Source organism: Diceros bicornis, chromosome 26 (genome assembly GCF_020826845.1).
Source record: "Diceros bicornis minor isolate mBicDic1 chromosome 26, mDicBic1.mat.cur, whole genome shotgun sequence".
Taxonomy (NCBI): domain Eukaryota; kingdom Metazoa; phylum Chordata; class Mammalia; order Perissodactyla; family Rhinocerotidae; genus Diceros; species Diceros bicornis.
The window spans coordinates 3275066-3300963 of NC_080765.1; the positions used below are offsets into that span (position 1 = coordinate 3275066).

At 46.9% G+C, this 25898-nt stretch overlaps 1 protein-coding gene across 4 annotated transcripts in view; it reads left to right on the plus strand.

Annotated features, from left to right (window-relative positions):
* The window catches only part of LOC131422101 (NADPH--cytochrome P450 reductase), a 72108-nt gene that overhangs the window by 18378 nt on the left and 27832 nt on the right, over positions 1-25898 (plus strand). Inside the window, exons 1-3 of one of the 4 annotated variants that reach the window (XM_058569021.1) lie at positions 2266-2324; positions 13538-13631; positions 18115-18306. In XM_058569021.1, the coding sequence (XP_058425004.1) occupies positions 18128-18306 (179 nt within the window). In that variant the 5' untranslated portion in view covers positions 2266-2324; positions 13538-13631; positions 18115-18127. Of the gene's footprint in view, positions 1-2265; positions 2325-13537; positions 13632-17298; positions 17356-18114; positions 18307-25898 lie in introns of those variants that run through there. The other 3 variants (XM_058569020.1, XM_058569023.1, XM_058569022.1) reach the window with 3 other exon arrangements.

Below are 25898 nucleotides of genomic sequence, written 5' to 3' on the forward strand. Positions count from 1 at the left end.
GAGATGAATACCTCCACACACGAAAATAAAATAATAGCCTTATTCATTTAGTTGCTTAAGTTTTTCTGGCTTTAGCCATTAGGAACTCCTTCCGGCTGTCTTCTGGTTCTCTCAGTGGCCCCATCTTTTCTTGAGCATTTCCTTAATTTGCTCCACCACAAGATGTCCCAGCCTCTTCTTTTGTTTTCCATGCCCCAGCGCAGAATCAGCTGTTTCTGGAAGAGGCTCTGGTTCCTTTTATTGGAGAATGGTGTTTAGAGACCAACATCTTGGTGCTAATCTGCTTCTGCCCCGAAGTACACGAGTAGGAGGGAGAAGTAATCCAGTGTTCTTTGAGCATCAGTCATGTGTACTTTTACCCATATTATCCTCCCAAAAGCCCTTTTAGAGTTACTGATGATGATGAAACTCCATTTTAGATAGGAAAGCGGCTGAGGGAAGTTGAGATTTGCCCAAAGTCATAGAACTACAAGTGGCAGAGCAATGTTTGAACTATTGTTTTTAAGCTATGACCCCGCTTTCCCTTCATACCCTTCTGTACACTCTTCCCCCACCTCTCTCTCACCTGCCATTTGTGCCTCCTTCCATCAAGAAGCCCCCCAACCACTTGGGCTCCCGCCAGCCTCGTCCATCCATGAACCGGCACTGGCCGTCTGTACTGTTCGTTTTGGCGAGGGAGTAGCGGTGTGTGTCTCTTTCCACTGGAAGGGCAGAGGACATTGCCTGACGTAGTTTGTCTTCGCTGGTGCAGGTGGCATGGTGCTGGGCACATGGTGCACTTGATGGGTATGGGAGAGCAACTCTTGCTGAGTGGAGAGTTCCTCCTCAAGGCAACGTCACTTTGACAGTCATTTTCAACATCACCATCAATAGTTCTGCGAGACTTTGCAGAATGTTTCCACAAGCATCGTTTGTGCAAAAGCCAAACAAGAATTAATAATCCATCTTGTTGGCTGAGGCCCGGTGAGAAGTAATTTGCTGAGGTGGTGGTAAAGCCAATACCCAAATATGGTTCTTTGAACTCCCACCACGTCCCAGACCCTTTCACTATGTCCTCTGCTCCAGTTTTTCTACTAATACTGTTTTGTAATCCAGTGGACTAGAGAGGAATCAAAGAAAAATGGGGCTATTTTGCTCCCCTCGATGTTATGGTCCCATCTCTGTGAAACCACTTCTAATTAGAAAAGTCATGATTTTAGTTAAAATTCAGACATTACTTTCAGGAAGTAACCTTAGTTTCCTTTGATATGACTGAAATGTAGGAATTCCACAGTCAACAGATAATGAAAAAGTAGTTACTTCCTTTCTTCAGGGCATGTTAGAATGGAGGCATTTGGAAAACTCACGTAATACCATCATGGTGAAGGAATAGATAAAGAGTAGGTGGGTTTTCGTTTGTTTTGTTTTCCTGCTAAAATGGTTTGGCACCAGTACAGGCTACTCTTCACACCAGAGCAAACGGGTGAGTTAGGATAAAGGTGCCATTCTGGCCAGTGGAAGTTTGCAAAGACGGAGCTGACATTGTCTACTGATGGTAGAAAACTTGGGACAGAGGACCCTGGGGTTTGGCAGGAGTTCAGAGTCCTAACCTATGTGTTCTTAAAGCCAGCAGAGCTGTCACTGCACCTCTTAGAGTCATTCTAGGTCTTCTGAGCACTTTTCTGTGCCTGCCCTTTGCCCTTCCTGTTGTCTTCTGTCTCCCTGACAGTAGCTTCTGGGGCCTTTGTCCACTGCCTGCCCTCTACCTCCTTAGTTAGAGGGCCTTGTGTTGTATCAGCTATACGGTGACCTGACCTAGACGTAAATGGAGCCTTTGTGTTGGAAGTCAAGGTGAGCTGATCAAGAATGGTTGAAAGATGATGCATTCAGACTCAACATACTCCTGTTGGTCGGGGGGCAATGGTGAGGGAGGGCTGCTGGTCCCTCCAGTTCCAACTCAGCCTGAGGCACATCTCTGGGCAAATCCTCGGATCGGTCAGGTTCCCTGAAAGGCAGGATTGGAAAGACTGGGAGTTCTAGACCTCAGAACCCAGACCCTTACTTTCCCCTAAGAAAAGGTTGTTTCCCCAGAGCTTTTAGATTTCTCCAGATCACATTTCTCTGAACTCTCAAGGAAATCCAGGAGCCTTTGGGGGTCACCTAGACTGGCTTCCAAGGGCCAGAGCTAAAGTATTCTGCCACTTGCCTACATTCTCCTGCTTTGAGCACGCCCAGTACGCTATGCACAAAACAGAACAATGGTTAACAATTTTTTTTCTTACACAGGTGTCACACCGGGCACATCAATTGTCTTGAAATAAAATTCTGGCAGCAGCCCCTGTGAGGTAGGTAGTATTATCTCTATTTTATAAATGAAGAAACTGAGGCCCAGAGAGATTTCAAGATCCCTGTGTGTGGGGAGTGTGTGTGTAAATGTTATCATGACAGAAGGAGTTTAAACCTGTGATCTGTTTTCAGAGATAAATCGTGTGTAAATGATGACTGAGATGTGCTTCCCCAGGACTCTGATTCTTACTTTCCATATCTTACCCACTGCCCTGCCTCGACAGTCTCGCCTCCAGCCCTCACACCCAAGGAGGGCTCAGGGGACTCCAGAGCAGGTAATGCGTGACTCGCAGCAGGTGGAACGTGTATATCCCCAGGCTGCGGTGCTCAGCTTGGTGTGTAGTTTCGACCCGGGGTCAGCACCTCCCACTGCACACTTTTCCCGCTTTATACCACTGAGGGTCTGATTACTGGGGATGGTTTCCATCATCGCTGAGAGGGCCTGTCTGGTCTGCGCATCCATCTCTCCCGTTTCTTCTCTTTGCCCTTCCTTCTGGACAAGCTGTCATGGCCTCCCTGGAGTGCTTAGTGATTCTTGTAGTATTTAAATATTTTATTTATTTATTATTTTTCCCCCCAAAGCCCCAGTAGATAGTTGTATGTCATAGCTGCACATCCTTCTAGTTGCTGTATGTGGGACGCGGCCTCAGCATGGCCGGAGAAGCGGTGCGTCGGTGCACACCCGGGATCCGAACCCGGGCCGCCAGCAGCGGAGCACGTGCACTTAACTGCTAAGCCACGGGGCCGGCCCAAGATTTTTGTAGTATTTAGTTTTTTTTTTTTTTTTTCACTTGTTTCCCTCACAGGTTTCTGTGAGCACAGTGCTTTGTGGAGTAGCTCCCTTCTCTCCAGGTTAGCAGTGTGTCTTACAGAAGGAAAGCTGCAGAGAAATGGTGAAAGTGAATTTCTTTTTGGGAAATAATTTGACAATAAGTCAAGAGCCTTAAAAATATTTATTCCCATTGACTCAGAAATATTTCCAAGATAAATTCAGAAACTCTATTTTAAGGAAATAATCAGAGGTGCACGAAGATTTATCTTTTTTTTTTTTCTTTTTTGGTGAGGAAGACCAGCCCTGAGCTAACATCCGATGCCAATCCTCTTCTTTTTTTTTTTTTTTTTGGCTGAGGAAGATTGGCCCTGGGCTAACATCCGTGCCCATCTTCCTCTACTTTATATGGGACGCCGCCACAGCATGGCTTGACAAGCAGCGTGTCGATGCACGCCCAGGATCCGAACCGGTGAACCCTGGGCCTCCACAGCGGAGCGCGCACACTTAACTGCTTGTGCCACTGGGCCGGCCCCATGAAGATTTATCTTGAAAAGTGATCAGTCATCATGTTTATCAGAGCATTATTTACAATAGTGAAAATAGCCAGTAAATGACTGTATTCATAGGCTGGAATAACATTTGACAGTTTATAATATTTGCAATTTAATAAATAAAAAAAGCAGGACAAAATTATATGTAGTATAAAACCAATAATGTTAAAAATAAATATATTTTATAATATACACGTAAAAAACAGGTAGAATAAAAACAAATAGTAAGTATTTGGATTATGTTTTCTTTAACTTCATGTTTTTAAATTTAGCATATTTTCTTCAATAATTTTGTATATTTTTACCTTTGTATTTTGAAATAGTTTCAGATTTATAGAAAAGTTGCAAAAATAATGCAAAGAATTCGTGAATACTCTTCATTCAGATTCCCCAAACATTAACATTTTATCATATTTGCCTTATCATTTTCTCTCTCTGTATATATGTATATATTTTTAAACATATTTTTTTCCTGACCTACTTGAGAATAAGTTGCAGACATGGTGCTCATTTACCCCTAAGTACTTCAGTGTCTATATTCTAAAATTCAGGGATATTTTCTTAGATAACCATAACACAATAATCAACATCAGGAAATTAACATTGATACACTATATTGTCTAAATGTAGAGTTTTTTCAAATTTTGCCGCTAATGTCTTTTATAGCAAAAGAAAAATCTTTTTTTTTTCCTAGTCCAAGAGTGCATTTAATTGTAACCAGTCTTCAGCCTCCTTTGATCTAGAGCAGTTCCTTAGTCTTTCTTTGTCTTTTGTGATCTTGACATTTTTCAAAAGATCAGGCCATTTCTTTGTAGAATGTCCCTCAGTGTGGATTTGTCTGATGTTTTAAGATTCAGATTATGTATTTTTGGCAGAATATCACAGAAATGGCTTTGTGTCCTTAGAGCGCCGTATCAGGTGGCAGATGATGTCACTTTGTCCCATTATCGGAGTTGTTAACTTTGATGGCTTGGTTTTGTGGCGTCAGCCAAGTTCCCCACTGAAAAGTTCTGTCTTTCCCTATGTCATCAGTAAGTTTCTCGCCCAGACTTTCACCTACAAGTTTTAGCACTAACAATTCTTGTCTGAAACAGTTATGACGTGGTGGTTGCCGATTGGTGATTTCTTGGTCTTTCATTCCTCCTGCATTTATTATTTGGCTGCTGTACTGAGGAGCGTTCCTGTCTCCCCCATGTGTTTGTTTATTCACTTGTGTGTTTCTGTAACTGTTAACTCATGTGTTATTCTTTTATCCTATGGGTTATAATCTGTCACTAATGTTATTCATTTTGATGCTCAAATAGTCCCAGATTTGGCCAGTGGGAACCCCATCTGGTAGACTCCTATGTCCTTTTGACATGTCCTTGTCGTTCTTCAAGCCCTTCCTTACTCTTTGGCACAGCAAGGTGATCCAAGTTCTTTCACTACTTTTCTGGAGTCAACCGTTTCTCTAAGGTGCCCTGCTTCCTTTTGATGGAGAATGGTGTTTAGAAACCAAGATCTGGGTGCTACATGGCTCCTTGCTACTGGGATATCATTACTTCTAGGCCCTCTCAGCAGACAAAACTAGGAAATACACACAAACACGTAGACATTTCTGTATCTGTCTTCATATATTAAAAACTCCATTGTGCATGCTGATACCTCCAATTTCAGTCCAACACCACAGCGTTCATTCCCCATTCTCTTTCCATGTTTGTAACTCCCTTCTTCAACAGCAAGAAATCCAGCTCCCATGACTTATTTTTAATTTCAGAAATAACACATGAATATCAGCCATCTCATTATCAAAGGACAGACAAAGCAAAGGTCCCTTTACACACCCACCATCCCAGTCATGTTCTAGACATTCCATAGAGGAAATTACTGTTATTGTATATATCCTCTGGGGTCATTTTTATGGAGAAATGTATAATTTTTCTTTTATTTCATTAATGGTTTCATAATGAGAATATGACTCTCTTTTTTATTTAATATGTTTTGGCTGGCTTTCAGTGAGAGTACCTTCAGTTCCATCTAATTATTTTTTAACTGCTGCATAGCATTCATTGTTTGGAATTGAAAACATAAGCGTCCAGTTTGGAGCTGTTACAAGCAGCATGGCAACCAGCATGGCAGCCAGCATGTCACTGGGTCCAGTGAGAGGCGCATTCCAAGAAGAGAATCACTAGACCCAAGGGCTTGGGCATTTTTTTTTTCCATTAGAAAACAGCTTTAAAAATATTTTTTTGATTAGGTAAATAACACACACTCATGTTTAAAAAAAAATAAAATAATACATAAAAAATAAAGAAGTGGGAAAAAATTAAGATCTCACCTCTGAGATAATGTTTTTGTGATTATCCTTTCAGGTATCATCTTATGCATATGCATACATTAACATTGTTACATCACTGGGGCCATAGCACACATGCTGTTGCACAGTAAAGTGCACATATCTTCAATATACAGCCTGATGAATTTTTACATAGATAAGTTTCCCTGTAACTACCACCCCAGATCAAGATATTGCACATTGTCCCCCATGCCAGAAGCTTCCCTTGTGTCTCCTCCTACGCATGACCCTTGACCCAAAGGTAACCACTGTTCTGGCCTCTATTGCCATAGATTACTTTTGTCTATTCTTAAAGTTCAGCTATAAATGCTTGGCACTCTTCTATGCCTGGCTTCTCTTGTTCAACATTATGTCTGAGACTCATCAGTGTTATTGTGGGTAGCAGTAGTTTCGTTCTTTTTCATAGCTGTGAGTACTTAATACATTTTTCTTGTTTACTTCTGATCATTTGGAATTTTTTGTGTGTGTGAGAGGAAGATCAGCTGTGAACTAACATCCGATGCCAATCTTCCTCTTTTTGCTGAGGAAGACTGGCCCTGGGCTAACATCCATGCTCATCTTCCTCTACTTTATACGAGACGCCACCACAGCATGGCTTGAGAAGCAGTACATCGGTCCGCGCCTGGGATCTAAACCTGCAAACCCTGGGCCACCGAAGTGGAGCACGGGAACTTAACCACTACACCACCGGGCCGGCCCCTGGAATTTTTAATAGTAGTAACAGCTATATTTATTACAGCACGTAATCTATGTTAGGCACTGTTCTAAACCCTTTTTAAGTTCAGCTTATTTAATTCTCACAATAACCCAGTGAAGTGTGTGCTATTATTGTTATAATAACATATCCATGACTCTTTATCAGGTTGAAGAAGTTCCTTATTATTTCTAGTTTACTGAGTGTTTTCATTATAAGTGAATGTTAAGTTTTGTCAGATGCTCTCTCTCCATCTCGAGATGATTATATGGGTTTTTAAAAGCTTGTTGATACAATGAGTTATATTGATGTTTGAATGTCAAACCAACCTGTATTCCTGGAGTAAACTCCATTTGGTCGTAGTGTAGTATCCTTTATATATTTCTGGATTCGATTTGCTAATATTTTCTTTCTTTTTTTTTTTAAATTAACAATTAAGTTCCCATTCTTCTCCCAAATCACGGTGGGAACTTTATTTTTTTTATTTTTTAAATTTTATTTATTTATTTTTCCCCCAAAGCCCCAGTAGACAGTTGTATGTCATAGTTGCACATCCTCATAGTTGCTGTATATGGGACGTGGCCTCAGCATGGCCGGAGAAGCGGTGCGTTGGTGCGCACCCGGGATCCGAACCCGGGCCAACAGCAGCGGAGCGCGCACGCCCAACCACTAAGCCACGGGGCTGGCCCATTGATTTGCTAATATTTTCGAAGATTTTTGCATCTATGTTCATGAGGCATGTTGGTCTGTAGTTTTCTTTTTTTGTGCTGTCTTTGTTTGATTTCAGTATCAGGGTAATACAGGCTTCATAAAATGACTTGGGAAGTCTTCTATTTTCTGAAAGAGTTTGTATAGAGTTGGTGTTATTTCTTCCTTAAATGTTTGGTAGAATTCACCAGTGAAGCTGTCTGCTCCTGGTGTTCATTTTTGGTGAAGGTTTTAACTACTAATTTGAGTCCTTTTAGAGAACTCTTCAGGTTATCTATTTTTCTTTGGTGAGCTCTGGTAGTTTGTGTCTATTAAGAAATTTGTCTTTCATCTAAATTATCAAATATTGGCATGATGTTGTTCACAATTTCCCGTGTTATCTTTTTAATGTCTGTAGAATCTAATGATGTCCCATCTTTCATTCCCTATATTGGTAATTTATGTCTTCTTTTCCTGATCAGTCTGGCTAGAGGCTGATCCTATTCGAAGGCAACGTATGTATCAAGAGTTATAAAAATTCAAATCTCGTTGAGAATTTAAGGATTTTTTTAAAGAGAAAAGCTTTTTGTTTAAAGATGCTTTTATTAATATTGCTGAGGAAGGAACTCAGAATGGACTTCAGAAACAGACACACACTTTAATTCAAGATCCACTGCTTGCCGGCTGTGTGACCTCACACAGACCACTTGAACTGATCTGAGATTGATCTCATCGTCTAGGAAGAGATGAGAATAACTTCAGAGTGGGGCAGCTGAAATATTAACATACACCCGGGAAGTGCCAGGCCCAGTACCTGCTTAGAGGGGGCAGCCACTGCTACTGTCATTTAGCGAAGTGAGAAATTAGAAACAACCCTGCTAAAATTGCCCCTTTGTGGAGTATCCCCCCATTTCCTTGGGGCAACTTATTCACTTCTTCCTCTCTGTCCCCACAGTACTTTGTACACGTTTATTTTATTGCATTTCTTACATTTGACTGCAGTGTTTTCTGTGTTTTATGGACCAGATTTTGAACTTCTGCACATTAGGGCCCTGTTTTTCTCATCTTTTCTCCCTCGTGCCCATATATATTTAAGTGATCAAAAATATTTTGATAAATAAGGAATAGGGAAGTAATTAAGTAAATAATGGTACATCAAATCAGTGGACTTTTGGGCAAAGAAAATGTATTGAATAGATATACATGAAATATAATATAAAATCATTATAAAGGATCCTCTAGCAACATGAAAAAAATGTTTTACAAAATAGAATACATTTTATCTGCTTTCTGTGTGAGTATGTATATGTATGTGTATAATATATTTATGTATGGAAAAAATGAAGGAAAACTCAAGAGAGAGAAACAGCTCTGTGGGTGGTCAGCCTCTGGCCTGACTCTTCATCCTTCAGCATAAACATGTGAGCAGGGTGAGACTAGCCCGGAAGGTGATGAGTCCCCCGTTGCTGGAGGCTGTGCAGGCAGAGGCTGGAATCACTCGGCACAAATGGATGTCCAGGTACCTGGGCCCAGTCCTCCCTCTCGAATCCAGAAGGAGCAGTGAGAGTCCCATCAGGGAGCAGCATCTTGTGTCTGTGCAGACTGAGTCGGGTTTGAAAGGACACAATACTAATGTGATAGAGGTATGCTTGGGGGAGCGGGGAGGCTCACTTATTCTTGAAGATGCTCCCTCATTAAAGCTGAAAGCCTGGCTCTATGTGAAGCACAGACTGTTCTTGGGACCAGTTTTTTAATCAAAAGAGTTAGTACTTCCCCCTTCGTGCCTTTTTCAGAGGTCTGCCCTGAGCCCCCCTATTTCTCCTTCTCCCTCCTGAGTCCTTAGGCTATGCCGGGGGATCACGGATCGCTGTGTCCCTTGTCTGCCTTTGCTTTCCGGAGCTCTTGTTTAACAGGAACTAGAACTCTGTGTGTGTTTCAAGGTTCAGTGAAAGAGATCCAGGATTTAGTATTTAAGTATTAACTGAGGTTAGAGACTTGGAGTTGTCCCCCTGGCACTGTCACCAGTCAGCCAGTTCAGTTTAATGGATGTTATTTGGTGGGTCTGTGTCCCAGGCCCCTGGCGTGGCAGGCATTCTCTCTGTCAGTAAACCCAGATGACTCAGCTTTCTGTTGACACAACTCCAGTGATGAGGGGCCACGCCTCACAGCAGCCCACTCCCTTTCCAAGCACCTTTGTCAGAAAGTTCTTCTTGGACAATGTATAAATCTCTGTCCTCCATTACCAGGCACCACTTCTGCACCAGGGGGGCCTCTTCCTCTTCTGTTTTCTGACTACCCAAAGAAGGGTGTGAATCTTCCTTTAGGGTAAACTTCTCCAGTTCCTGTACTGTTTCTCATGTGACATGTTTTAGGGACCGCTCCATCCTGGGGACTCTTTCTGACTGAATTCCAGTTTGTCTTTGATGTGAAGTGTAGAGCCCGTTGGAAACTGTTAATGAGCCCTCGGTGCACATTCGCTTTTGGGAGGCCGTGTTGGCACTGGCCCACCCCCTTCCCATTTCTGTAAAAGGGGCAGGGGGAATCATCGTCTGTGCCCTAGGCTTGCCCCGCAGAGGTGCCGTGTGACCATGCCCTGCCTGGGGCAGGGTTCTGATTGCTCTCCGGGGGCTCTCATCAGACTGTCACCCCTTATTCCTGCTGATGCACTAGAGGCCGAAGCAGACATCAGAACTGGTCTGCTCAGAACTTAGGTAAATTAAGGCAAGTCCTCCGGCTTTCTGTATTTCTCTTTTCCATATTTATATTCAAAATTAATTGAGGCAAAGGAGTGGTCAGGAGGATGAACCAGTATGAACTTGTGTTAGAAAATCCCAGTCCTTCCCCCTGTGTCTCTCCTTTACTTTCACACTACTCCACACTCACAACACTTATGACACCAGATGTGGTGGGATTTCCTTCACCAAGCAATTTCCTGTGACGTCAGCTGGGTGTCCTACAATTTAACTCAGTTCTGACACTGTCTACCTAGAGGTAGCGTCAGATCCCACAGGTTAAGGGCTCAGTCTCACAAGACTGCTCCCACTTCAGATGCCAATTGCAAGTCCAGGGCATCACCTGTGCTTCTGACTGATGGGCTATAAATGGGGGCTCCCATGACCCCCTCTTCGGGTTTGATTAATTTGCTAGACTAGCTCACAGAATTCAGGAAAATAGTTATGTTTACCAGTTTATTAAAGGGTATGATAAAGGACACAGATGAACAGCCAGATGAAGAGATACATAGGGCAAGGTCTGGGAGAGTCCTGAGCACAGGAGCTTCTGTCCCCAGGGAGTGGGGTGAGTCACCGTCCCAGTGTGTGGATGTGTTCACCAACCTAGAAACTCCCTGAACCCCGTACTATTGGGATTTTATGGAGACTTCCTCATGTAGGCATGATCAGTTATTAACTCCATTTCCAGCCCCTCTCCTTTCTCAAAAGAATGGGGCACGGGGCTAAAAGTTCCAAGCTTCTGATCATGGCTTTATCTCTCTGGTGACCAGCCCTCATTCAGGAGCCGTCCAGGAGCCTACTAAGAGTTGCCTCATTAAAACAAAAGACACTCCTATGAACCAGAAAATGAGAAGGATTTTAGGAGCTCTGTGCCAGGGACTGGGGGCAGAGACCAATATATATATTTTCTGTTATCTCTCAGAACTCCTGTGAAGTATCTTGTGCCCATCAATTGCGTTGTTATTAAAACGTAGTAACGTTTTAATAACGTTACTAAGTTATACCCACCAAATGCCCTGGAGTAAGTTGCCAGGGGCTTAGGGAAGCTGTGGGTTCACCCCACTTGGAGTTCAGGCCAAGTGGGCAAAGCCCCAGAGGGGCTGATAAAAACAAGCCCGCGTGGCTCCACAACCAGCTGCAGTTCCAGTGGTCAGCCCCTGTGGGGCTTTGTCAGCTTGATTTGTGCTGAGTCATGCTACCTCTTCTGCCTGCTTCTCGCCGAGTCATGCTTTCACGGATCCAGTTTTCCTGGCTGCTTTCCTCTTTCACATCATTGCGGCAGGCACAATGGCAGTCATGTGTTTCCAGATCACACCCATAAGCCCTGTTATTTGGGGGAAAGGTTGTCAGCTGGGGGCATTTGAGCATTTGCTGTGGATCATTGGCCTGAGTATGTTCTAGTCTAGGATGCCTTGGTCAAGGCTCCATGTTGGTATTAATAGGTATTGTGGGTGTAAGCACCATTGCTCAGGGTTACCACCCTATGGCATAGTTCTAATCATGCCACACCCTCACTCTGTCATCACCGACTGCCCAGGGCCCAAAGACTTTAGACAGGGGGAGGGCTCCTGGACCCTTCATACACTGGCCTTGGTCTCTTTTACAAGGCTCGTCTCTTACTCAGCACCCTTACACCCACACATACAAATACATCCCATCGTACCACACTTGAGTCACACCAGCTTCTGAGGCTACTGCTCTTTCATGGTTTAGACCCTGTTATGTGCTTTGTCTCTGGAACTTTTCTTATCTCCCTTATCTGACTGGTGGTTTTTCACTGCCTAGCTCAGATGTTGGCCCCTGGGTGCCCCTTCATTGACCATTTTGGACCATCTTCTTCTTCCTTAGAGCTCTATTTTCCCCACGCCTGGCCTCCCCATGGCATTGTAACTGTTGGGATATGCCTACGAATGACAGCAGTGAGTTGGCACCCTCCATCCCCCACCAGCATGGTGGCAGAGGAGGCCTGATAAAAGAGAGGATTTAAATAAGATTAAATAAATGTTATCGTACCCCAAATATTCAGGATACTATCAAAAATCACTCACCATACTAAGAACCAGGACAATCTCCACTTGAATGAGTAAAGACAATCAACAGATGCCGCCATCAAGATGACGCAGGTGTTGGAATCATACAGGGTATAGAGAAGAGCCAGACAGCCATCCTGGAACTGAAAAATACAGTCGCGAAAATGAAAACACTCAGTAGATGGCTTCACAGCTGAATGAAGAAGACAGAGGAAATCACCAGTGACGTTGAAGATAGAACAGGAGAAATGACCCAGTCTGAACAGCAGAGAGAAGCTGGACTGAAAACTGAGCAGAGCCTCAGGGACTTGTGGGACTCATAATAAAACACAGTCATCACAGTCCCAGAAGGAGGAGAAGGAGGGCGGGACTGAGAAAGTATTTGAAGAAATAATGGCTGAAAAGTTCTCAAACTTACAGGTTCAAGAAGCTGAGTGAACCCCAAACAGGATAAACCCCCAACCCCAAAGAATGCCGCACCAGCCATGTTTTGGTTTGGATGATAAATTTTGTGGACACTCCAGCTAGAGGGGAGTCTGTTCCCGTTGCTCTTCTGAGCACTGCTTTTTAGCAGGCTGCCTTGGCAGGGAGGTACTTTCCCCTGAGCATCTCTCGGTCTCTGGAGGATGAGTTATTAGGCGAGAAGAAGCTTTGTTTCCTTCACTGTTTTCCCTCATCTTGAAGCCACTAACCCTTGGCAGAGGTCTGTGAACCTGAGCAGACTCTGTTCCCACTGCAGCTGAGGGACAGACACAAAACCCTCATCTGGGCTGCCGCAAGGTGACAGTGACTATTCGCTGCTGGGTGATTTGCATGCCGAAGGGGCTGACTAAATCAGTTGCTTGCCTCCTTCCTGCCTGTTGCTGCTTCAGGTGACCAGCTCACCCGGATGTCAGTGCTGCATCGGTTGATCAGTTGTGTTTACTGACCAGAAGTTGTGTACAGTGACTGCAAAGCCTCAGGTACTTCCTGGAGGGTGACTTTACGCTCCAAGGTTGTAAACATCAGACGGAGAAAGGGCCCTCTATTCTTGCCTTATTTGCCCTTTCAGAAGCTAGTGAAAGGGCCAGTGCCCCTTGCCTCGGTGGCCAGTGATTTGTCCACCCTGCTCTGCATTGTGCCAGGCTGCCTGCTCACTCCGGCACCAGGACTGGAGTTGCTACCCTTGGCCCTCAGCATCAGTGGGAACTGGCCAGCTGTTGAAATTCAGGAGGAATAGCATCTATCTAAATACCTGTCTATTTATATCCCCTTTTCTGTGTGTACATTGTCTTTTACAGTAAAAATGAAAACTAATGTACAGATTAATTTGTAATAAAAGATCAAAGATCAGATCTGCTGTCTTTGGGGTGGGGAAGACCTACTTGGCTAGCCTTTGGACATACCCCTTTTTCTGTGCCTGATTTCACAGATGAGGACATCAAAGCCTCCTGCCGTTAAGGGATTTGCCTGGAGTCCCAGCCAGCTGGTGGCAGAGCTGTGGCAAGAGCCTGGTCTATTAAGAGGTTACTCTTTCTATTTTCTCATGTCCATTTCATCTTTTTCCTTCCTGTTGCTGACAAATGTTGCGTTTGGCCCCCATGAGCCCTGCGCTGTCCGGTGTTCCTCCTTTCCACTAAACGTGGAAAGAAGAAACGACTCACAGATTGAAGACCCTTCCAGGGCAGAAAGATCACACAGGGCTCCCAAAGTCTCCTTGGAATGCCTGTGGGGACCTCAGATGACTGTCTCGTGGTCACCCTGCCACACGTGAAATGGAGCACACTCGTCAAGCAGGACTTCCAAAATTTCCCCATCAATATATCTCACTCAGCAGACGAGCATGATTGTGTGTCGTGGGGTCTGGGTTCCCAGACTGTGCCGAGTTGCCTTGGGGCGCCACAGCAAACTCCCAGAGGGGCCTCGTTTCCCAACGCCGTGAAAGTCCCCACATGTCCACGTTAGTACTCGCTTGGGGGTGGTTCACGGTTTCAACATTAGAGCTTCCACTTTCCTTTGATGACTTTGTGTCTTTGCAAAGCTGGGGTTTCAGTGATTGTTCAGACCTACCTCCTTCATAAATGGAAGTGTTAGATGTTTCTTGGGTCGAGCATGTTCAAGCCAAGCATGAACATTTTACTGAGATACTAGGGGCTCCATGAGCTGAGAAAGTTTGAGAACCTCTGTCTAGAGGATTGCCAGATGGGCACACTACCAGCCCCAATTTCTTTTAAGTCTGCACACTTCATGTTATTGGTTCCTGCGGATTTTAGAGTCCGTGTGTCGTAATGTGTTCGCTGACGCCCTTCACTCATTCCCTGGGTGGTTATTGAGCACTGAATTATGTACCAAGCACTGTGCCAGGGAAACATGGCCCATGGAAGTGACAGTTGAGCTGAGGTCTGCAGACAGAGTAGGAAGAGCATTTTGGGCACATGTAAAGGCACTAGGGCAGGGATACAGAGGTGCAGGCTGGAGAGATGGGTGGGTGTTTGTGTGTGCTCACTGTGAAAATAGTGGCCTAAGTGAGATCATCGTAATGGTTAATCAGCTTGCTCACGGCTTCTACCCCAGGCACACTGCTCCTATCCTAGATGGGAAGGAAGCCTAGGGTTAAGGTTTTTCCTCCCAGGCTGACTTCCTTCTTGCCAGCCTGCCAGTCCTTCCGTCCCATCACAGGCCAGGTACAAAGGTGCCTACGAGACCAAGACTTTTCTTCCCTCAGGAGCTTACGGCAGAGTGGGGGAGAGACACATGTCCAATAAGTCTTCTCCTTAGATGAGTACTGAGGACAGCCTCCCCTGGGAAGCAGGGGCCCCTTCCTAGTTTTGCCACTTGAGTGATCTGCTCACCCCCATGGAGCCTCCAAGTCCCCCTTATAGATCGAGGCCTCGGATCAAATGATCGCTGGGTCCTGTCCACCGCTCCTCCGCAGCTCTCGTCCATCTCAAGTTTTATGGCTCAGAGTCAGAGCTGTTGGGGACATCCTCAGTTCTGTTGGGACCCCATGTCTGGTGCTGGCAGCGTCCACCGTGCTGGTGGGGACCCCAGGGCCTGAGCCCCACCCCTCCCTGCTGCAGGGAGTCAGTCACGTTCCCAGAGGGCAGCACCTGGTCGTGTCCACAGTGGTGCAGGAATCCATGGAGTCCTTACTCTGAACTCAAAGGGAGAGGCCTGCGATGCTGAGAGACGCAGTAAGTGCAGCTGGTGGACAGAGCACGAGTGGAGAGGAGGGAATGTAGCCTCACAAGTTGGGTTGTAATGATGTGTCTGTATTGTGCTTTTCAGATTATAAAACCGCTCCATAATCAGATGCCACCCTTTGCCAGCCCACGCTTTGCTATCTAGAATCCTGTGTTCATTTATTCAGCAAGTTGACGTTCGGTGCTCGTTATCTGCCAGGCTGTGAACAAAGCCAGATCTCCACCCTTGTGGGCTGACCCTGGAGTCGGGGAGAGGGCCAGTGGGGAAAAATGTATAACATAATGTCAGGTAGCAAGTGCTCAGTGCTGTGCGGAGGCAAGAGGAGGGAGAGTGACCAGATACTATAGCGAAGCGACGTCTCTCCAAGATGGTGACATCTGAATGGAGACCTGAACGAAGTGAGGGAGAGAACCCTGCAGATAACTAGAAGAAGAGAGTCCAGGCAACAGCATTAACATGTGCAAAGGGCCTGAGGCAGGAGCAGGCCTGGAGGCTGGAGGAGTAGCAACGAGGCCATTGTGGCTGGTGAGGTGTGGGGAAAGGGGAGAGCAGTAAGAAACGTGGTGGGAGTGGTATCCAGGGGCTGAACCATGTGGGCCTCGTAGGCCCGGTAAGGACTTTAGATTTTCACTAAGTATGACATGAAGGCATTTGAGGGTCTTGATTAGGGAGGTGATGAGATCTGACTTACTTTTTATAGGATCCCTCTGGCTACTGTGTGGAGAACGGTGCATTAGGAGTCAGGTGCTGTGGTCTGGGTGGCTTGAACCAAATGTTCTTAGAGTGGGATTGTGTGAGTGCCGATATGCCACTTCCCTTGCTCTCCAGGACACTGTCACCTTGGAAACCAGCTGCAGGAATAACCTTTCTCTTCTGAGTTGTGCAGTCAGCTTGTCCACCAACACCCATGTAACTTCCTGAGCTTTAGTAAAGGGGGCCCGGCACCCTGAGTCGGAAGGGCGGTGGGGCAGGGCGATGTCCGTTGACCTGCTTTGTGAGGGGTACCGGCTGGGGCCCTTCCTGTGTCAGCACAGCCCAGACCACAGCCCCCGCTGGTTCCAGCCGGGCTCTGTGTCTGCGCATCAGGATTCTGTGGTACAGGTCCTTCCAGACTCCATCTCAGCAGGTCCTCTCTCCCAAAAGTCTTGTGGAAGCCTGACAGAAGGCTTGTGGGCATGACAGATGACACTGACAGGGTTGGATGGAGAGACATGACTGACATCGAGTAAATATTAAATGTGTTTATAAGTTAGTACTTAAATATAGACAGTACTCTCTGTGGGCACTAGAGTTAAGTTTGTCCTTGATGGTTGCATATCAAAAGAGGTTAAGTTGAGATTACCTCAGGAACTCAGCCGGTAGAAAAGCACTCCAGATTAATGACAAAACAAAGAACCAAGCTTGAAGTCCTGTTCTGAACATCCTGTTCCCACCAGGCTACAGAACAGATGGGCTGCCCAGAGCCCTTGATGCAAGGCTGCCCCGGCTGCGGGGGGCCGGCCCTGTGGTTTCCTGGAGGCACTGGAGCTAATGGAAGCCAGATGTGAAGCAATCTCCCCTTGCCTGAGCCGCTGTGATATGATGACTAGGCACTCCTGACTGAGTCTGGGGACCGTGGTCGTGGCGAAAACAAGCCAGTTGGTAATAGTAGTGGTTGCCAAACGGGGTGATATGGATCCCAGCCTCACTGATAGGAGGCGCAGGTGACTGCTGAGGTTTCAGGACTCTCCCCTAGGCCTTTGCTGACTCATGTGAGATCTACTTACCTGGCAGGTTTCAATGGTGGAAGGACTGCTGAGCATCTTTCAAGGGAACTAGCTAGGTTGCTGTGTTGGGAGTCCCCAAGACCAGCCTCTGGTTTCTGTGATTCACCGGGACTCACAGAACTCATAAAAGCAGTTATGGTTTATCATGGCAGAAGGATACAGACTAAAATCAACAAAAGGCAAGGCCTCGTGGGGTGGATCCAGGAGAAACCAGGCACAAGCTTCGAGCTGTCCTCTCGCAGTGGAGTCACACGGCAGTGCCTTGCTCTCCCAGCAGCGGGTATGAAGTGTTGCCAACCCGGGAAGCTCACTCGAGCCTTGGTGTCCAGGGTTTTTACTGGGAGTCAGTCTTGTAGGCAGGGAGTGCCCACATCTCTAAACTTACTACTCAGTCTCCAGCGCCCCAGAGGTGGAGCTGATACAATGTGACTCAGAGCCCCAGGAGTTCGCCGTAAATTACAGTGTTGGCATTAACTATCTGCGTGGCCCAAGGTCTGAGGTATACAGAGACACTCTTATCAGGCAGCATATTCCAAGGGCTCACAGGTTATTTCCCAGGTGCCATCCAAGGGCCAGTCCTGAAGACCTTTGGAATATGCAGGGTGTGGGGCAAACCCAGGCCTGCCTTACATTTGGGGAAGGGGTTTGTAGTGAAGTGGCCCTCTCTCTCGTGTGGAACCAGCCCTCTGCTGTGTCCTCATGGGGCTGAGGATGCTCGATGGCACTGGGTGTCTGTGGCTTCCGTTCTCTCTGTTTGCAGGGGGCCCAGTCCTGGCTCCAGCTGTAGCCTGCATGGAAGGTACACCCTGGGCTGAGCCGACACCGTGAGGGCCGCTTGCTGTTTTAGTTCCGGTCCAAGGCCGCAGCTGTGTTTTGGTGGGGGCCTCGCTGAGCCAGCAGCTCCTGCCCCCAGTGCTTTGCCTGTTGCTGCAGCCCTTGGGGCATCGAGACCCATCTGGAGCTTTCGGGGGCTCCCCAGCAGGCCTCAGGTGGACCCTGCTCTTCCCTGCTGATGTCTGTCATTTCTCTCTCCTGACAGTTTTGTGATCAACATGAGGGACTCCAACATGGATGCCAGCACCACCGTGTCTGAGACAGTAGCTGAAGAAGTCTCTCTTTTCAGCATGACGGACATGCTTCTGTTTTCACTCATTGTGGGTCTCCTGACCTACTGGTTCCTCTTCAGAAAGAAAAAAGATGAAGTCCCTGAGTTCACCAAAATTCAAACAATGTAAGTGACGCTGCAGTCTCCTTCTTTCTCGGCTTCTAGAGCATGTCTGTCTGTCCAGGCAGTGTTCTGTACTTGGGCCTCGGTCAGGAGTAGCCAGCCAAGAGAGACGTAAGGTTCCTTGCAGCATTTGGGTTGAATTTTGGGCTTTGCTTGATTGGTAGACTATGCTTCAAATCTACTGTAATCATCCCTTATGTTTACAGAGCACTTGGGAGTATACAAGTTCCTTTTTGTCTGTTTCTTGTTCCACCTTCCCAGGGACCATTCAGAGTAGAAGGCACATTCATTGTACAGATGATAACCTGAGGCTCAGGGATGTTCAGGTGCTGCCCAGGGTCATGTGCACAGGTGGAGCTGGAGCTGGCACCCAGTTAATCTGTGCTGCAGGCCCGTGATCTTGCCGTGTTGTGAACAGATAGGAGCCTAGAGATGCCGCTGGCACGGGCCTGGATGGCTCGGTGGTTACCTGCAGTTGTCCTGCAGTCCTTTCCGTTACTGACCAGGAGAGGGTGCCAGTTTGGGGCTAATATGTCCTCGTGACCTGACACTGCTAATTTCTCCTGTAAATGAAGAGAGCAACCTTAAACTTAGAGCTTTGGGGAGTGGCAGCAAGAGGAAAACTGTTCTTCTCCTCTACTCCAGACTCACGCCGGCCACTTCTGTGACCGGATGTGGGGAGTGTTCCCACACCGAGCACTCCTCCAACTCTCTGGACTCCAGCTGGGTCTGACACTGTCTACCTGGACTTGGCATCAGATCCCACAAGTTAAGGGCTTCTCCCACAAGACTGCCCCGCCCCCCGACTCCTTCAGACGCCAGTCACAAGTCCAGTGTCACCTGTGCTTCTGACCAACCAGCTATAAATCAGAGCTTCCCATAAGCCCCCTCCTCAGGTTTGATTAATTTGCTAGAGCAGCTCACAGAACTCGGGAAAATAGTTTACTGACTAGATGACCAGTTTATTATAAAAAGTTATAACTCAGGAACAGCCAGATGGAAGAGATGCACAGGGTAAGGGGTGGGGAAAGGGTGCAGAGCATCCGTGCCCACTCTGGGCCTGCCGCCCTCCCAGCACCTCCGCTGTTCAGCAACCCTGAAGCTCTACAAACCCCCCACCCTTCTGGGTTTTTATGGAGGCTTCATTACATAGGCATGATTGATTCAGTCATTGGCCATTGGGGATTAATTCAGCCTCCACCCTCCTCTCCCCAGAGGTCAAGGATGGGGCTGAAAGTTCCAACCCTCTCACAAGGTTGGTTCCCTTGGCTGCCAGCCCCATCCTTAGAGGCTTTCCAAAAGTCACTTTATTAACATAAACTCCAGTGTGGTGGAAAGGGGCTGGTTCTGAATAAGAGAAGACACCTTTATCACTCTTATCACTTAGGAAATTACAAGGGTTTTAGGAGTTGGTTCCAAAAACAGGACAAAGACCAAATATATATTTCTTTTTATAAGTCACAATATCACAGACAGTATCCAGCTCATCTTTACTAACAATTTTCCTTTTAATTTATTGATTTTTTAAATTTTCCATAAAGCTTCCTTTTCAGAAAGTTTAAGTAAAAAGGTGAATTAGTTTAAAGAAAAATATTAAGGAAATGAGAGTACAGATGGTTTTTAGATATGAGAAAATGATGTTGGAGGTGTGACTAAGTGACTACCCCACTATGTCCTCAAGATTGAGTTCCGTGTCATTCCTGCAACCAGGTGATGTTCTGGCATTTACTATGGGCTGTGTTTTACCCCAAACTCAGGCTCCAGAGGCCTGCAGGCAGGTTTGAGTGGGGTCTGCCAGTTCAGGTCCTGTGCTGAGAGAACCCCAGGGCCCAGCCCTGTCCTTGAGGGGCTCCCCGAATTCTGCAAGGAGCAGGGCTCAGGTGCAGGGTATGGGCCGTACTCAGATCAGAATTCCCGGGCTGGGTGGGGTCAGCATTTGGGTTCACGTCAAGTCCTAATTCCCTATTCCAGTTTTGCTAACAGTTTTCTCTCCTAGAAAAGTTACCGTCTTCAAACTTTAAAGCAAATATTCAGGGAATACAATTCTTGTACCACTGACGGGATATTTGTTTTGCATTTTAAAAAACTCAGCAAATATTTGCTGAGTCCCCGCTAAGTCCCAGATAGCCATGAATAAAATAGAGGAAGTCCCGTGTTCATCAAGCTTGCAGCCTAGTGCTGGGCGGGTCCTGGGCTAGACCCTTAACCTCACTCTGCCTCAGTTTCCTCATCTGCTAAATGGAAGCAATGACCCCGCTCTCACAGGCTCCCGTGAGTGTCACCTGAGGTGATGTTTATGACGTCACCCAGCACCGTTCCCGGCACGTGGTAGCTGCTTCGTGTCTGTGTTGGAATGTATTTTGTGCCGAGCACTGGCTAGGTGCTACAAGAGCACAGAGAAGGTGTTTACCTTAAAGAAGCCGATAAGCCAGGATGGGGAAGGTACTTTTTAAAAGTGGCTTATGAAATGCTTTCACGTGCATCATCTAATCAGGGCCTCTTTATGGCAGCAGCGTGTGCCAGGGGGTGGGTGGCCTCATCGCTCTCAGGGGAGACCTGGCGGCTGCAGTCAGGCGCTCTAGGAAAGGAGGAACTCCCCTGGTGCAGGGAGCAGGAAGGTGTGCTGTGGGAGGTGGTGTTATGCAGGTCCTTTAAGGTGGTCCACAGCCCGAGGCCAGATGGCTTTGCCAGCAGAGGGCCAGAGGGAGGATGGCAGGTGAGCTGGAGTCCAGCCTGTTTCACTTGGGGCTGATCCAGGGGAATTCCCGGTGTGGGGAAGTGTTTTTGGTGAAAAAGTTTGGTACTCAAGATAAGGGGACCAGTGTCCAGGTCCCAGTTCACAGGGGCCCTGCATTTCCTTGTCTGTAAAATGGAGGTGTCCCCCCTACTCCCGCCCCGAATGGGGGACTGGGTGTGCTGTGGGAGTGTGTGCAGCCGCCCTTTCCCCATCACCTCCCTGGTCTTGCAAGATGGACTTGAAATAAAACTCCCATATGTGGGAGCACTTGTATTTTGTAGATCCTAATTGTTTCCCTTTGCCAGGATGTTGAAACTGCATTTCCCTCTTCATAATCATAACATTTAGCCCTGTATGTGTGGTGTCCTGCACTCTGCAAACCCCCCCTGATCCCTCGTCGTGTCACGGTGAAGACCTGCTGTGGCCGGGTCTTGTGTGCACGCTCTACAGGGGAGCATTTATGGTGCAGTGGTTAAATTCCAGGCCCCACAGCTGGGTGACTAAGGTTTGGATCCTGACTCCACCACGTTTTAGCCAGTGACATTTGCCATTACCTGATCTTTTGAAGCCGGTGTCCTCAATTATAAAGTGGAGATAACAACAGTACTTACTTCATAGGGTTGTAAATTACATGACGTAATCAATCGTAGAGCTCTTTGCCCAGGTCCTGGTGCATGTTGAGCCCTGAAATAGTACGTATTATTATTTTTGTCCCCAATATTAATATCATCTCTAGTCTTACCAGAGCCCTTCAAGGAAGACATTATTACCCCATTTTGCAGATGAGGAAACTGAGGTGTTTGTGACTGGGGAGTTTGCCTGAGGCCACCTAACTGATAAGAGTGGGCTTTTGAATGCAGATCTGCAAACTCCACAACCAATGCTTTCCCCACTTTGCCACACTGCCTCAGGCTCTTAAGATGTTGTTAATATCCCTATTTCAAAGATGAAAGAACTGAGGCTCAGAGAGGTCCCTTAGCTGATACAGCTGGGCCACAGGCCCGAACCTCCTACTGTAATCCCATGTCAATGCCCCTGACCGCTTGTATTCTCAGTGAGCACAGACGATCCCTGCCACAGCACAGAGCTTCCCCTACCCACCAGGTCAGTGGGGGCAATAGGTCTTAGTGTGGGGACTGGACGTGGCCCAGGGCTGTACCAGGAATTCTCATCATGATTTATAGTAGCTTCTAGAATTGGGGTTTTAAGGCCTTTAGGGCCTTAGCCACCTGAGATGCCTTGTCCAAACCTTTGGGCTTGGATATTTTTTAAAAAACCAAACCAGTGGGACCAACTGTAGTCTGATCAGCAAGCACTTTGAATAACAGAGAGGCCCAGGAAACATATCTGCGGTCCCCCCGACCCTGGACTTCTAGGTGAGGGGGTCCAGGAGGAGCCCCCGTGTGTGCAGGTGAATCTCCCCAGGTGTGCTGGCCTCTGGGGCCCTCACCACCAGTCTAGGTTTGGCTTTCAGAACCTCAGGAGCTCGGATGCTCTCTCTGCTGCCCCGTCCATGAGTGACTGACAAAGATTGCACCTGTGGACCCTTCTGGAGACAGCGTCCTGGAGCCGAGAGCGTGCTCTCTGGGCCTAGATGAGCACCAGTCCAGGAGGACACTTGAGATAGCCTTTGCCCTCCAGGGCGGGGATTGGAGAGGGTTTAATACAGCAGTCAGAGTGGACTTTGCCCTAAGTCTCCTTCCGGGCAGAGTTCCAGCTCAGGAGCAACACTGTGGGCCTGGAATGTTGACAGGAATGCAGGTGAAGCACGCGACGGCTCCTTGGCCTTTCTGGTAAAAAGGGGCGGCGTGGGGCTGGGGTGATGCTGAAAATCCTGGTTAACATCCTGGGATTCACCAAGTCCGACCAACATTTATATAATACTTTGTGCAGACAGATCAGTAAAATGGAGCCCCCGCCTTCCAGTCCCGTAGGAAGGCCAGTCATGTGAATAGATTCGTCTGGAGTGGCCTGTGCGGGAATACGAACGAACATGTGGAGAGTCAGGGAGACCCAGGAGGCAGGGCTGGGCTCTGACTTGGGACTGGGGAAGGCTTGGAGAGGAGGTGACGTTTCAGTTGAGTCTGTTGGTGGAGTGGGAGTTTGACTGGCTGCCATGGTCAACTTGAGGCCCAGAGCGGAGAAGTACCCTGTCACCTGTGGGGGTGGCAGCGCCCTCTTTGGTGGGATTGTGAAGGTGTGTGTTTTAATTTACGTTTCTCTGATGACCAGTGACCTTTTCATAGGCTTACTGGCCATTTAGATATCTTTTGTGAGGGTCTGCCTGTTCAGGACTTCGACCGTTTTTTTCTGTTGGGTTAGCGGCCTTGTTGATTTGTCCGGGTTCTTTATAGTCTAGATACGAGTCCTTTGTTAGATAAATGTATTGCAAATATGATCTCCCTTCTGTAACTTGCCTTTTTACTCTCTTAATAGTGTCTTTTGATGATCGGAAGTTCTTGACTTAAACCTAGTCCAGTTTGTCAACTTTTTGGTTGACCTTAACCTTTACAGTTAATGGTTTTGTGTCCAGTTTAAGAAATCTTTATTTATCTTAAGGTCATGAGGAAGTTCTTTTATGTTTTCTTCTGAAAGCTTCCTTGTTGTAGCTTTTAAACTTAGATCTGCCTTCCAGCTGAAATGGGTTTGGCGTTGGCGAATCGTGTGAGGTGCTTCAGGATTCATTTTTTTCCCTCTGGGTATCCACTTGGCCCAGCACCGTTTATTGAAAAAGGTCACTCTTTTCCCACTGCACTTCAGCATCATTCGATATAAATCAGGCAACCGTATACATGGTGGTCGATTTCTAGACTCTGTTGATCTGTTTACTATCCTTTCACCAATCCCACACTGTTCTATTTTCCATGACTTTATAGTAACTCTTGACTTGATATCTGGTAGGCTAAGTCCTCCAGTTTTGTTCTTCTCTTTTAAGACCTTGGCTTCTCTCGGCTTTTTGGGGCCCTTGACCTTTCCATGTAACTTTTGTGTGTGTGTGTGTGTGAGGAAGACCGGCTCTGAGCTAACATCTATTGCCAATCCTCCTTTTTTTCCCCAAAGCCCCAGTAGATAGTTGTATGTGATAGTTGCACATCCGTCTAGTTGCTGTATGTGGGACGCGGCCTCAGCATGGCCGGAGAAGCGGTGCGTCGTTGCGCGCCCGGGATCCGAACCTGGGCCGCCAGTAGCGGAGCGCGTGCACCCAACCGCTAAGCCACGGGGCCGGCCCCTCCATATAACTTAAAATCAGCTTGTCAGTGTCCACCAAAACCAAACAAATAAAAAAAAAACCTGCTGGGGTTTTAGTTGGGATTGATCAAATCTATAAATTAATCTTACAGTGTTGAGCCTTCTAATCCACAAACATAGTTTATCCCCCAGGGGAGGTCTTTTGAACTGTGTATAATAGCAATTAAAGACTTAGTAAGGAGAAGCAGTTACAGGCAGCACGTTCTCTTAATAATAGTTTTAAAGTGGCTCTTCATGTCCACTCCCGCTCCCTCTGCAGCCTTCACTCCGTTTGTCCCTCTGAACAGGGTGTTCCACAGCTTCTGATCGAAGGGAGCCTGAAGCTCCGGGGCCCCTCTTTGCCCCCACGTGTAGTAATACTCTGCGTGGAGCACCCCTCATGTTGAATGGGAAATTGTATTTCTGCCTCCCATGGTACAGAGATCCTGCCTGCATCCCTAGCTTGGCGCAGGGCCTGTCAGAGTGAAGCTACTCAGGGAATGGCTGTTGAGTTAATAAATGCTAAATCTATATGTGTGGCTGCCTCTAGGACAAACTGGCCCACAGGCTGGGTTTGGTTTACACAGTATTTTAAAGTTTTTTAATTAGAACCTTGAAAAGGCTGGCAGTTTCACATAAAAACCCAGACTTATAGCTTCTTTTGAAAAGAATCAGAGGATCTGCCACACCAGGCCCACAGTGATGCCCGCCAGCAGTGGCTGGAGCTAAGCAGCGGCCACTCTGCCAGACGGGGCGTGCACCGCCCAGCCAGCCCAGGCCACCGTGCCCCTCGTCTGCTGCGTGCACGTCTGAGGCCTGTGGCCCTGAGAAACACCGCAGGGGCCTCCCCTGCACCCTGCTTCACTTCTGGCACCTGAGAGTACTTTAAAGGAAAATAAAGCTTTCTATTATGGAACATTTCAAGTAAACACCAAAGTGTAGAGGATAGGAGAGTGAACTCATGTGCACCCAGCCCCCAGTTTTAACATTATCCACTTCTAGTCAGTCTTTTTTCCTTCCCCTCTCCACTGCTCTGGATTATCTTAAAGCAATTCCCAGAAATCATATCATTTCATAGGAAAATTATATGAAAACATAGAAATATTTCTGGTCCTCTAAAATTCAAGGACTCCTCTTTTTAAACATAACACAGTGCCGTCCTGAGACTCCTGACAGCCAGCAGTAAGCTGCAGCGCCATCGGGTACTCAGTCAGCATTTGGTCATGGTTGCCTGACTGAGAAATTTTTTTAACAGTTTTTCAAAAATTCAGGATCTAAACAAGACCCATACATTGCAATTGATTAATAAATCTTATGTCTCTCTCTCAGGGAGTCAGGTATATTGAGATATAATTTGGGGGGTCAGGTATATTGAGGTATGATTTACATGCAGTAAAATTCTTTTTTTTTTCTTTTGGTGAGGAAGATTAGCCCTGAGCTAACATCTGTTGCCAATCCTCCTTTTTGCTGAGGAAGACTGGCCCTGGGCTAACGTCTGTGCCCATCTTCCTCTACTTTATATGGGACGCCGCCACAGTATGGCTTGACAAGCAGTATGTAGGTCCATGCCCGGGATCCGAAACTGCGATCCCCGGGCCACTGAAGCGGAGTGCGTGAACCTAATCATTAC